Source organism: Ostrea edulis, chromosome 3, assembly GCF_947568905.1.
Source record: "Ostrea edulis chromosome 3, xbOstEdul1.1, whole genome shotgun sequence".
NCBI classification, from domain to species: Eukaryota; Metazoa; Mollusca; class Bivalvia; order Ostreida; family Ostreidae; genus Ostrea; species Ostrea edulis.
Genome location: NC_079166.1, coordinates 6,782,883 through 6,797,718, shown reverse-complemented (window position 1 = coordinate 6,797,718; position 14,836 = coordinate 6,782,883). Strand labels below are relative to the sequence as shown.

General features: G+C 37.2%; 2 protein-coding genes across 2 annotated transcripts in view; one reads left to right on the top strand and one right to left on the bottom strand.

Annotated features, from left to right (window-relative positions):
• LOC125673064 (metabotropic glutamate receptor 5-like) overlaps positions 1–8,016 on the top strand; it is a 57,657-nt gene extending 49,641 nt beyond the window's left edge. The window contains exons 7-8 of the mRNA XM_048909332.2: positions 2,263–3,160; positions 5,372–8,016. Coding sequence (XP_048765289.2) covers positions 2,263–3,160; positions 5,372–6,611 — 2,138 coding nt within the window. The 3' untranslated portion in view covers positions 6,612–8,016. The remainder of the gene's footprint in view (positions 1–2,262; positions 3,161–5,371) is intronic.
• A 1,274-nt stretch (positions 8,017–9,290) lies between these two features.
• On the bottom strand, positions 9,291–14,336 carry LOC125676761 (dynein light chain Tctex-type protein 2-like). The gene is made up of 2 exons (XM_048914586.2): positions 14,328–14,336; positions 9,291–10,215 (listed from the first exon to the last, which is right to left on the bottom strand). Exons 1-2 carry the CDS (start codon positions 14,334–14,336, stop codon positions 9,442–9,444), a joined length of 783 nt encoding a protein of 260 aa, XP_048770543.1. The 3' UTR covers positions 9,291–9,441.
• Positions 14,337–14,836: the final 500 nt, after the last annotated feature.

Sequence of the window (14,836 nt, the reverse complement as noted above, 5' to 3'; positions counted from 1 at the left end):
GTAATTTATATAAAGGAACCATTTTGTCATATTAACATATCAAATTCATATAATGGAGAGAATTAAGGAACTTTTATGTTTAATTTACATGCATGTTACAATCCTAAAAACCGTTAAACGGAAAATTAATTTATATACATCGTATATGTGTTTAATAGAGAGAGCGTTCCCTTCTTGGTCGGAAGGTGGTAGGTTCGAGTCCCGCTTGTAACGTAGTTTGTACATGTACCTTGGTACAGAACCAAGACCTGGGATTTTATAGCAATACCCTGCCCACTGAACTTTACATCCTTTAGATACCGTTGTAATGGTGGGCGGGGCTTACTCGAGAATCGGCGATCTGCCAATTTACACCCTCAGGGAAACGTTTATTTAACATGTATGCATATCATTTTTATCATTCATTGTGCGAATCCATTTTACCATTGACCGATATCACAAATTGCCAGGTTTTCTCAATCACTCTGGTGACCTATTGTGATCTGTGTCTGCAAACTCTTCGCATCTCAACCTGTGAACAACTTCCTTTCAGAAACTATTGTAAAATTAAGAAATTTGCTTATAAAAAAAGAATGAGGTACATATAAAAAATTATCTAATCAGTTCCATTCAAGACATACCCTTTCGACAGACTGGAGATTGATTAAGAGGAAATGAATGAAACAAATTATATGTATCCGTGTTCAAGCTTTTTATAAATCGTCTACTAAATTAACTCATGAATGTATTAAGTACGTTGGGGTTGTTTTTGATTTTGTGTATTCTTTTGGGGTTGTTGGTATTTTGGGGGACAAAACATGGCTCATTTTGATATTTCTGCACCTTAATACACTGTACTTATAAATCAAAGTGGAACCTACAACGTCATAACTTTGGAGGATGGTGGAGTTTACAAAAAAAATTTTTTTTTTAAAAATCAGCATCTCAAGCATGCTTGACAGTCGATGGAATTAGATATAATCGAAAGAGAATTTTTATAAATAGTCCAACAGTTAAATAGTGCATATAATACAATATACTTTATATTCGTAGCAAATTATGCTGCTGATGCCAAGTGTACATTAATAGATAATGTAAGGACTAAAATATTTTTACTTGCAAGTAGTCTTTAATGCATTAAAACGTTTTTTTCTGATATGCCCATATCAATCACACCATCTTGTATTCTTTGTTACTATGACTTCAATTATTTCAACAAAACATATCACCCTACAAGGTGCATGGAACGGTTTATGGAACATTGCAGTTTTCAGTAATTATTAAACTGTTAATCTTGATAGAAGAAATAGAATATGATTTTTAAATTTTTATTAAACATCTCGCTCCTCATGCAATTCACCACGGTTCATGCTAATATTTAAGTTTACCCATTGCATTTAATACCTTTCCGTGAGGTGTTAACAGTAGAGAACAATGAATGAATTACATATAGCTGATAAATAGGTGTCGAGACTTGAAGGTAAATAAAAGACTCAAAGGGCCTCATTGCTCACCTGGGTCACTTTGGCCTTCGTATTCTTTGGAAGATCTTTTAAAAGTTTATTTTACCCTTTTTATTCCACCCAAACATTTGACCCCCTTTTATGACCCCACCCTAACCCACGAGGTCATGACTTAACTAAAACTGAATCCACATGGCATCGGAATTCCGGAATATCAACATTAATAACAAGGTTGTGCTGTTCTGCATGGATAAGATTTTTTAAAGACGTTTCCTTATATTCATGAATATGATTTATTTTCCGATTATAGCCCCACCAAAACACCAGGAAACATAATTTGAAGGAAAAAGAAATACTTGAATCCACACAATTTTGGAATTAATGTTTGCATACCAGTACGATTTAGGGTGACCTTGTTACTGTTGAAAATAATTTTTCAAATTCAATATATTCTCATGTAAAACTTTGAATCCCTATTATTTTAGCCTCGCACTACCCCAGGGACCATGATTTTATCAAATATGAATCTGCACTACATAGCTGAGATGTTAGATATGAACGTATAGAGTCAATCTGATTAAAATACATATCTCTCAAATAGCCCATAGCACAGATAGATGTGCGCTACTTGTTAGATATGTATATTAATCAGATTGGTATAGAATGGTACAAATAAGATATTCTTTAAAAGTTCTTAATTTGTTTCAAATATATGACATGTACATGTAGTTAAATTGACACATGTAAATATAGCGCTTTGTTTTCAGGATTTTTTCCCCATTACTCTCAGTATTGTAATAACGAATTATATTTCTTTCAGCTTGTGAGGAAATAGAAATAGAGCACCTGAGCTGGCATGAGAACGAGGCGGTGATTGCGGTGACCTTCGCCTGTTTTGGAATTTTTGCTACGCTTTGGATAGGTGTGATATTTTTGCGTCATCACGACACACCTGTTGTGAAAGCCTCCACGAGAGAGCTGATGTATATCATCATGCTGGGAATCATCATGGCGTACGCCTCGAATTTCGTCCTCGTAGCTAAGCCAACCATTGTCACCTGTTACTTTTCCCGAATTTTACCTGGTTTGTCATTTTCATTGGTATACGGATCTTTAGTCACAAAGACGAATAGGATCGCGAGGATTTTAGAAGGAACTAAAAAGATCATCACCAAGAAGCCCCGATTTATGAGCGCGTCAGCCCAAGTTATTATCACTTGCATCCTCGTGGGAGTGGAATGTGCCATCATTACCGTCATGTTAATTATTGAACCCTCGGATTCAAAGCTGGACTATCCAACTATCCAACGCGTTAGGCTCATCTGCAACACGACCACTATGGGCATCGCAGTCCCATTTGGTTTCGATCTGATGCTGATATTTATGTGTACTCTCTACGCCATCAAGACAAGAAACCTGCCCGAAAATTTCAACGAAGCGAAATTTATAGGTTTTACCATGTACACAACTTGTGTGATATGGCTCGGGTTGGGATTCTTCGCCATATATTCTGGTAGCGAGCAAATGGTTTTAACCATGTCCATTTGCATAACTTTAAGTGCCACAGTAGCATTGGTGCTTTTGTTTTTCCCAAAGGTCTACGTAATTGTTTTTGCTCCCGAAAAGAATACGAGGAGCGCATTCACTACTTCAAAGGACGTACGCTGTCATATTGGGTCTGTTTCATATCATTCTGAAAGCGGGAACGATTTTGGAAAGTAAGTTTAAAGAAAATATGAGATTATATATACATGTATATATGCACTAAGCTCCATCATCACCCGATATCTATAAGTGTCGGATTCACAACGCGGATGCAAGGTCAAATATAAGAATTATAAAACGAACAATTAGTTCGTCAAACTTTCGGGATGAACTGTCCCTTCTTCGGGTCAAAAATGGCTAACGATGTACAGAAACTACACTAAATCTAAATCTACAAACATATTTACACCGAAAATTGCATGTTAATCGTTTTGGCTTGCTAATCAATGTTTTCTAGAGAGCGAATTAGAGTACATCATGTTCGTTTGATTGGCTGATCCACAATGCGCATTAAGGATCCAACCGTTGGACGTCTCCTAATTCGCTCTCCAGAAAACACATTGATTAGCAAGGCGAATCCTAAAAAATAAGCATGCAAAATGCAAAGTATATAGTTTTGTTTTTGTCCTGAAGAAGGGACAGGTCGTCCGGAGAGTTTGGCGATCTAACTGTGTAGATGGTCATTCTAGTGCTCACTCTCTCTCTCTCTCTCATATGATTTTATTCCAAATTAGGGCCCAAACGAGCATAACATATAACAAATACAATGCAGAACTGATGAGTTCCAGTACACAAATAAAATGTTCATATACAATGCAGGACTGGTGAGTTCTAGCTGCAATAATGTAGCCCTCTCTGATTTTTTTTTTTTTTTTTTAGGGAGAGGGCTACAACTCCTTAGGATCTCCATAATGGTGCAAATGCGGGAGTAATTCACTCCCGCAACATTTGCGCTCATTCTAAACATTTCCTGACTTTCTTTACGTAAATAAAATGATATTCTATGTTTCTTAGTCAATACATAAATTTACAACCTGCAACTTAAGATTTGTGAGGCTCTATTCTACCGTTTTCAACAATTTCGATAAATTCCAATTTCTCCATTCATGTTTGTGCGCCATGTTTGATGTACTGAAGTTTCAACTTCCGATTGTCAAGTCATTTGCATATGCCATATAAGGTAGTATTTACATCAATGGACAAGCATGGAGGCGAAAGCTATTTCGTCGATATTGAAAAGATTTGAATTTAATATCAAGTTAAAAACCGAACAGCAGAGTGTAAATTCTTTCTGCAACAATATGATTTTCCTTTCTTTGTCGAATTGGCTCGAGTAACTACATTTTTGCGCTGATTGTCAACATTAGATCCACCTACGAAATCTCGCGATAACAAGCATGGCGGAGCAGACGAAGAATTTTTCATGCTGTACATTATATTTAATGAAAAACACCTTTATTAGACATGCCCGAGCACAAAGTTGGTACTCCTTTTGGTGTAAACAACATTTGGGACTAATACACAGAGTTTATTATCGGTTATTCATAAAATTATTTTGCACCGTTACGGAGATCCTATGGAATTGTAGCCCTATCCCGAAAACGTCAGAATAAAAAAAAATTGGATAGGGCTACATTATTGCAGCTAGGTGAGTTCCAGTACACAAATAAAATGTTCATATATATAAAGAACATGAGCAATGATGGCGATTGTCAAATTTGGACTATATATTGATGATTAACAATATTATGATGGATCTGAATTACGAAATAGAAGAATGCTTTTCATTACTTTCCTTAAAGTTGCAGATATATGTCTTTATTGAGAATAAAACAATCGTAAATAATACGAAGGCCGACACGCTAGGGACACGCTGAGGAAATAACCGTGTCAAAATATTTTGTGTTTATGGCCAGCATCCCCAGAATAGGATATGGTATGACGTTCAGGCGTTTGTGATATTGAATAACATTAATTAATCTTTGTTTAGATGCCATCATAAATGGATTGCTAACACCGATACACGTATGAGGCAGACATGTTGTACAGCACGACGCCGAGTTATCTCCTGTTTCATTAATGGCGTAGTTAACTGCCCATGTTGGGGAAAGAAATAATTGCATTCAAATATCGATACTTTTATTATGGTTGGAATAAATGACTAGCAACATAAGATTATGCCATCACAATTATCATTCCCCTTTGTAAAAATTCGAGTTCCTCGTGTACTTTCGGCATAACATTTAGGGCAGTTATGCTTTGTACTAAATGTCGAATGGCATACATTTTACAAGGCGCCTATACGTTATATTGTTCAAAATTATTTTTAAACAATCATTTCTCATGGTGAGGCTCAAATATTTTCGCCTTTTTTTTTTCTTCAGAGAAAGGATGTCTCTAGAGAAGGGAGCGCCCCACCGTAAAAAGTTTCTGATCGGAAAATTTAAACTTAATCACAAACACACAGCAAGTGAAAGAAAGGAGACGGCATCACTCCCACCCAACGTCAAGTTAAACCGGGAAGATTCCATGCACATCCGTGTACCCAACAACCAGAAGTTTCCCTGGAGCAAGAAAGACCACTCGAATTCGAATTCCGGCGATGAAGACGATCGCTTGTCAACAATAAGTTCAAAGGAAGAATCACGAAGCGGAAGTGAGAAACAAAAGAAGAAATCGAAACAAGATTCTGAGTGTCAAACTGACGCCGAATTGTATGAGAATTACGTGGCAAGATCGTCCGTCAGGCGGCGTAGAACCAAAGATACATGTCATGAATCAAACGGCTCCATCAACAGTGACGAAATCTTTTTGTCGTTACCTGTTTCCGATTCAACAGAAAACAGAGGTATGTATCGACTCTCCCCGAGATATTCCGATAGGAGTCCTTTATTAGGCGGCTACGAATCGTCATTGGAGGAGGAACGCCGAGGAGAGGAACCGTACTTCCCATTGAATAACTTATCAAACATCCACGCCCCTAACGATACTATACCATCCGACATTCCGTTCAAATCACAGCCCTTGCACTCGTTAGTTGAACATGAATCTCTTCCACTCAGACGAACTGACGATTCATATATTATATCTAATAGAAACTCACGAGATCATTATTATTCTCCGATAAATGCCGCTGACGAGGTTGTAGAAAAACGCATAGAAAACGGCCATCTTGTACAAATTGACGATTATCCATCACATAACAGTAAATTTCTATCACAATCTAACCCTCCCTCTTCCTTAAAACTTGACAACAGTGATTTGTACAACAGAAGGCAACATCCATATCCGATCGTTGCGGCGGAGAAATCGTTAGACAAAAGTCGCTATCCGCTGCCACCTACGCAAGCTAAAAAAGCAATGAACACTGTTTCTCCTCTGAGGGAGGAAATGCACTGCAACTGCACAAACTATGATGCAATCCCTGAACAATACCTGAAGTCGAGACCTAGTGTTGTGTCAAATACTCTCTCCACGGACTCCTCCGTGCCACCGGAAGATATGGCTGCTTTTGGAATTCAAAAACTCGATGAAGAGGAGGTTTCCATGCTATCTTTTCGAGATTACATGAAAAATAGAGGCATTGACCTTGATATGTCAGATGTTCAATCCAGCGAAGTCTAGTGTTGTCATTATTAAGTGCTTTTTAGGATTCGTTAGATTTTTTTTTATCATACATAATTGTTTTTAAATTTATTCTAATATTTAATGTTTATATCATATTCACAAATCCTATTTTTAGAGCATAACAGTAGTGACATACAGTGTCGGAACTTTTGTCAGAGAAATGTCATATACATACATGTCTCTGCTTTCGATAGTCCATATTTTATTGATTGTTTGCTTAAGAGTAGTACAATCTCTATTTTTTTGTGTTCAGTTTTGATTTCATGCACATCTCCATTTATATTTCACAATTTTCAAGTACATCTGTACCTAGTACCAATGATTTCTACCTACAGTTAGCGACAATCATATCAGTGTTTCACTGTTTTCTAATTCTGTAAATGATTCTAAGGAGTAGGGTCACCAATTGTAGAATTCGGTTCTACTTTTGATTTGATACTTCATGTTTATCAGAATAGCAGTATTATCTGTTCGTGAGTAGGCGAGATCTACGGAGCTAATTTTAGTACTATTTGTAATATACGACGTCATAAACAAGTGTAATTCCCAATATTTGCATTCAATATTGGCGAAAATTTACCATTCTTTTGAGTTGTTTGGTTTCACAACGTATGATAGCATGCATTATCCACAATAAGTTATGGTATTCTGTTTTCAGAATTTAATGTTTTAAACAACATAACACAATTATTCCATGCCTACTCGGAAAACAGTCAAAACTATTGTCTCGAGGTAGTGGCGAAGACCCAGGAAACAGTTGTCAGAGGCCGTAGGCCGAGGACAACCGTTTCCCGGGTCTTCCCCACTACCAAGGGGCAATAGTTTTGACTGTTTCCTAGTAGGCATGACATAATTGTTATTTTACCTAATCTGCTAATCGGGCTATAGTTTGTCACATGACCGGGAAACAGTTCGTCATGTGACCGGAAAACAGTTCGTCACGTGATCGGGTAGTAGTAAGTCACGTGATGAACTGTTTCACCCCCCCCCCCCCCCCTGCTCATTGTGTGTTCCCTTTTCTGTTGCTTATAGTTGAAAAACAGAAAGAAAGAAAATATGTAACGTCAATTTATATAGTAGATTATACAATAAAAACGTAATTTCACATAACGTATGCGGGCCATTTATATTTTTCAAAGATGTACATGTTGTGAAGATAAAAAGATCATTAGTTTGTGACGTCATATTCCAAATTGCGTACGCATATCAGTGTGTAGAAAGATGGCTTTTCATTTTGGTTTCTCGCCTTTGTTGATACTGAAATTACTGGATTTCAGAGGAACGGAAGAGTGGTAAAAATTAGGGATTTACTTGACATTTGTTGCACCTACTGGTGATCCTATTTGGATTGCCAATATTGTTATTATCAGTATTCAGATTCTAATAAATGTTGTTTTACGCCTTTTCTTGTTATTGCCTACAGCTAAATCACATGCTTTGTGTTGCGGGAGACTCGGATTCAATTTCAGGCGCAACAAACCAGAGTCCTTGAAATTGGCAGCAATAGTTCCATTGTCATGCGCTTGGCATTGGAAGTAGGATTTGTGAGTCTTTTTAAAAGAACACAGCGACATCCCGCATTAAAGTAAATGTAAAAGTCAGTTAGAAAAAAGAACCCTCCCTAATGTGCTGGCCATCCGGAGTACCCGACTTATGTCGGTATCAGTAGAAATGCATGTTCTAAAATGGCTAGAATCTAAGTTGAATGTGGATTTCCAGACATGAATTATGAAATACGGTAAAGGCGTCAGTAAAAATATCCAGCTGAGCAGAATCCAAACCGAGATGAGCTGCAGGATAACCTCCTCGGTCTCGATATGTTGATTGAAATATAAAAGTATCGGCTGTTATACTCGCATTTCTGGATTCTCGGAGGTCATCCTGTAACATACACGCGAACTTTATTTCTGAAACCACATCTCTGTGTTGTTATAATATGTCACCTCCACCGCACACTGTAGTCCAGGCTGGCATAATCACAAGTTGGATGCGGCGCCAAAGTCGAGAATCGAATCCGATACCTCTTTCCTCACGGTTGCAATGCAATCGTCATAACCATGCATGCTCTAAGCTAGCCCGACAGACCGTTAGTAAATAGCGCTACAGTCCATTAATAAATGTAAATACAGGACTTTCTCATAGACAAGGTTTCGGTGTGTTACTCATTAGGACAATTTTATTACCTTCATTTTGTACAAGCAATCAAGATACAGTGGCGGATCCAGCGCAGGGCACGTCCCCCTTTTTATTTAGATACCGTATAGCGGATTTTTTCGGCGATGTGATAAATTTGACTTATTTCAGCGGTTTGATAGCTTTCTTCCAAAATTTCACTCGCCAAATTTGCACCCCAATGCGGCTTCAGTATTTGCAAGAGAGATAACGCTTACTTGTCTGCCAAAATTTATTCCGTTAAAATTATTAGCTATACCTCTGAGCCAGAAAATCGGCAAAGTTTAGACCCGCAATAGGGTAATGTGTAGTAATCAATGCTAGAGATTATCACAAATAGAATCCATTGTTTTATAGAAATATGTCCAAAACACTGAACTACATGTATATACACACACAGCTGTACTACAGTACGTCTTGTTTGCCAGAACTCGATAGTTTCAGACGGCTTCACCAAGTGGCCACCATCAAGACTTTGCGCTGGACCCACTGGGGAGCTTCAAGGCAACCCCCATACTCCCACCTTTTCCCTGTTCAAAAATGTCTAAATCTGCCACTGAGATATATACAAGTGTAATAATCACTAAACAGATTGTATCTATGTATGCGTGTAATAATCACTAAACAGATTGTATCTATGTATGCGTGTAATATTTCAATCCATGAACGTAGCGAAAACGAGAGCAACTGCATACAATGACTGGTTTCTATATTCTGCACAGACGTGGTTATCCGTAGTACAGTCCCATACCGACCTACTGCTCATTGATAGAGTCGAGTTTTGTGACTGTCCAATAGTAACCAAGGAAACAAATTTATACCTTGGAAACTTCAACGCCTTGACAACATTTCGCGTTTCTTCGCTGAGTGATTGAGACAAGTGACAGCACAATATGGGATCATATTGGACGTTTCTGAGGTTGTCTTGGAGTACTTTGAATAGATGAGGCTTAACGGAATCGGGATCAAATTTCTTTAATGGGGCATTACTTGTAATATTTCCAGCCTCTTCTAATCTCTGAAGTCGTGTTTTATGATTAACAACGAGAGCCTTAGCTATCCTGTTCATGTTGAACACTTTACTTATGCCCATTGCGGATTCTACTTTTTCTCTGCGCATGCCTGACCTTGCCCGTTGGAAAAAGGGTGAATTCAGACGTTCTGGAGAAACCGTTCTTGGCGAAGAACTTCTGACTCGAAGAAGTGGACTTCCTTTAAGTAATGGTAGAGCGGACTTTGGTGCCGGTGACATGTTGAGATTTTCTTCGCGACCCTCTGCAGTAGTGGATTCTTCTAGATTTCCAGCAGTAGAGGGTCGATAGAGTGTGTCCTCCGCAGCCTCAAGTTCTATCCGCATAGCCGTCTTAAAGAAGGAATCACGGCCATCTACATTTACTATACCGGATACAGGTTGCAATGGGGAGGGTTCCTTGAATAGAAAATGAAAACAATTAGATTTCTACAATTTTTGATACAATATTTCTTCCAAAGAACAAAGTGCACTGACATATAAGTATGATTTAGTAAAATCAAGAAAAAATGTAGAGGATGACGTTCGACATATCAAAATTATTGGAGGACATCTGTTTTTATCAAAAATACAAAGTAAATGGCGCCAAAACGTCACATAGTAGAACAATAAACTCCCAACTTTACCCAGATCGCACAATTCATAAAGCTGCCTTGTTCGACTTTCTACAAATTTTGTTCACATTGTAAAAGGACTGAACATTAAATTATCGAACGTACGTATATATTTATGAGGCTATACGACATATCATATATTATTTCACCTCGTTTAACTAGATTTATTTGGTTTTAAATCGCGATGTTCACTCGCCCATTTTTCATGCATACCGGGTATGAAATTCAGAAGATAAATCAAATGACAGTCACGTATCCAGTTCAGAGTGGCCTTGTCACTACAATACCGTGCCATAAATGTTTCACGTCTTTGTTTGCCTTTAAAAAGAGAAATAAATTTACGTCAAATGACTGCGTCCCACTGAACTATTCTCAAGCGTAGAGAGCATCCCATCGTCATTGAAAGCAAAAATTGTGAATGTCAATTGTTGAGGTGAATGGGATATACAGCGCTCACAATTCTTTGTTACGTGTACAAGGCTCGTGTCATGTTTTTGCTTACATAAGCTAAATATGCATGTAAAAGTTTCGTTTAAAGCAGATTTTTTGTTTTCAATTTACAAGTTAATTCTGAATACAATGAAATAGTTTATAATGTTTGGCACATCTCATTTTCTTTTAAACACATTATTTTCTATTAAGCGATCTACATGTTAACAAAAACATGGCACGAGTCTTGTTTACATAACAAGGAATTGTGAGTACTTTATCTCACTTGTAACGCAACAACTGATACTCCAAATTCAGTTGATCGTTAGAAATGCTTCAGTTAAGCATTGTAAACAACAACAAAATGGAAAAATAAAATTTTTAAATTTTCGGCTCAAATTGTGTCCATGCCCTTCTAAGTAGACCTTTTTGTTGTTGTTGTTGTTGAGTTTTACAGTATAGTATGTTTTTGGATGTTGTTGGTATATCCCCTTGCATTTATAAAATGAACTGTACACCTTATATAGGGCTCAGGGCTCATGGCGGGTGTGACCGGTCAACAGGGGATGCTTACTCCTCCTAGGCACCTGATCCCACCTCTGGTGTGCCCAACTATCTATTTTGTATTGCATATAGGAGTTATGAGATTGATCACTGTTCGTTATCTTCTCCTTTTTGAATAACTTCCTGGTTTGTTTGTATTGACATTCATGGCAACCTTATCTTGAGTTGAAATCAATTCATTATTAATTGCAAGAAATTCAGTCTACTTTCATGTTTTAATTGCTACCGGTAATTATTCACTAAACTCTATAGTACAAGTGACAAAGATGCATACTTGTGTACATCAAAATGATTTCTGGAAAATGGTGTAAAGTGTTTCGGATTCCTTCTTTATTATGTTGGTGTGTTTTGACATGAAGACTTGTGGCACTTGTTACATGTACTAGGTATGTGTAATTTATTCTTGTGTGTTCAGTTGTTTTGTTTTTTGTTGTTGTTTTTTTTTTTCTCTTCCTTGCTTGACAAGTATCAAACTATAGATTAATTTCATATTAATTGTATTCTAAAAATGTTCCAAGCACTAATAAACTAGGACACACTGTAGTTATTTATTTATTAGATATGTAGTTGTGAATGATAGGTTTGTAAGTTTCCAATCATTTCCTCTGCATTTGGTCAGTATCCGTCGTGCATTTACAATTCAACACTACATGTATATACCTTCCGATAACTACCATTGAAATCTTCTCAAATTTTCAAACACTCAAAACTTCACCAAATTTAAAAACTCTTCTTTTCTACATGTACAACGTTACATTTGCTTGAAAAATCAATTGCATAGTCATGTAGAGAAGGAAGGCCTTTACCAAATTTGTAAATTTCATGATCTTCAGGATAGAGGTTCCAATTGCAGAGTGGGACCAAACTTAGTAGAACGTTTCAATAGCATCTTCTTTAATGCTACTGATACCAAAACTTAAGATTAAGGCCACACCAATTTGTAAAATAGTTCTTCGGATTTTCAAATTAAAAAGTGAGGCGAGAGGGCGAAATTATTTTACAAATATTATTTTTAATTTTGGAGATAAAAATTATAAGGCGAGCGAATACAAGAAATATAAATATTTTTAATTGAATTAAGTGTGATTTTAAAAAGCGAGCGCTTAAAAATAAAGATTTAAAATCACCAGTTATCATTTGTTTACCACATAAACTTAATATGTTTCAACTTGTTTACAATAAATAAGTAATTCAGGTTTCAAAGACTTATTTTCTTTATACCTAATACATGTACTTTGCAACATTAACTCAAGAGGTCTTTTTGAAGAATTTTATTTAACAGTGTTTAAGTTTCATTTCTACAAACTTTCGATTCAGAGATATGTATATTGCTAGGGACATGTCCAGTTTTGAAATCTCCATTGCATCGCTTTGAGCATTTTCTTGAATTTTGATAGGACATCACCAAACCTATTGTGAATTTGTAATTAACTGTCAGTCCCGTTTAAAATGGTCCTCAGTACCTCTTGCTTGTTCCAAGAGGCGAATAAATGGGGCGGTCCTTCAGATAGGACTGCAAAAACTGAGATCCGTGTCACAGCAGGTGTGGCACGATAAAGATCCCTCCCTGCCATAAGCGTTGAGCATAGGCCTAAAATTTGCAACCCTTCACCGGGCAATGGTAACGTCTTCATGTGAGTGAAATATTCTCAAGAGAGACTTTAGACAATATATAATCAATCAATCAATCAATCGTACGCTGTCGATGTTCTCTAAATAGTGGCATCGAATAGCACTTTAAGAGTTTCATCGGCTTCCAGTTCGATTGCAGCATAAGGAACAATGTCCAATCCAGTGTTATGAAGTATCGTACATATCAAGATAGACATCATGAATAACTTAACCGTATTACACTGTTGGGGAATTTCTCGAGAGCCCGTGCTTCTGTCATTTGTCAACGCACACACCAAGGTCGTTTGTGCGCTTGTAAAAAATCGAAAATATTTTACGGATATTTTTTAACACGCGGGCGGATATTATTTTTGATAATATTATTATTTACATTTATTACAAATAGAAGCGGCGAATCCGACGAACTAGATTACAAATTGGCATGGCCTAAATAGACATTTAAAAGGAGCAGGTAACCCTTTACCAAGATTGTAAATTTCATTATCCCAGGGGTAGGGGTTTGGTGCCCGGGACAGGCTGGGCCAAAATTATTATAATCACTATAATTGTGTTTACCAACGTCAGGTTCTATTTCAACAGTTTCAGGACATTATTTCCCATCCATATGATCTGTAGTTTCCTTATAAAAAATATATTAACTGTATTTAGTTGTGAAAAAAAACCCAAAAAATAATGCATGAACTTCCTCTCCTGTTGTTTCTCCTCATTAACAGTACAGACATGATTTATAAAGTCAGCTTAGCGGTTTTCAGTGCTTTCAGTACTTTGGTTTTATTTTATTTTTTAGAGATGGTCGACCGGTCTAGCGCTTAGCCTGGTCCCCGCCTCCGCCACTCATTGATCAGATCAACCCCGGGCCCGGTAGTGAAATTCACTGTGCTTTATACACTGTACAGGGTTATTTTCGCCCCGTGTTATTTTCGCCTTTCTACACTTACCGACAGTTTCGCCCCGTTTTAAATTCGCCCAGTGACAACGAGTGCGAAAGGACGAAATTAAAACGGGGGCGAATATTTCCCCGTATACAGATTGAATATATCTTCACTTAATTAAGGTACAATTCATTTAGATGTCCTGTTTTAAACACTATCATCAATTCAGTAATTTATTAATTCATGACGTTGACACCCCCTCCCCCTCCCCCAAATGATAACAAAATGATAGCTGATTGATCTGGAGAGAGAGAGCGGGGACACACACACACACACACACACAGAGAGAGAGAGAGAGAGAGAGAGAGAGAGAGAGAGAGAGAGAGGGATTACGACTCACCTGTGCCATGTTGATTTCCACCTGTGTTGTATATTGTACATGAGACGAACGTAACAAATCTATTTACACATGAAAACAAAGAAAGAAAAAACCCTTAGATTAAGATTTGATTTTCCCAGGAAGGCCACTAAATATTTGCATTATTTATAAAGTTGCTCAAATATGAATTGAATGAGAAAGTGTAAGTGCACTATGGTTTAATTACCCAAGCAAACATTGCCTATTGCTTTATTGTGCCCCAAGGCGTTCTTACAGAATGGGGAGTGAATTGTCCGCCGGAAAGAAACGGAAATTAAGTATTTGTCTAGTAGAAACGTGCCGTTTTGTTTGCAAGTTTAACCTTACCTAAAAACAAAACGAACTGCACTGTATGGGCCTAGAGGATTTTATTCCAAATTTCAAAGAGATGCACGTCGTATAAGAAAAACGAAATATATATTGGGAGAGGAACTAGTAGATTGTGACTGTCCTATGTGAAGAAATATTTGATATAAAGCACAGAAAAGTTC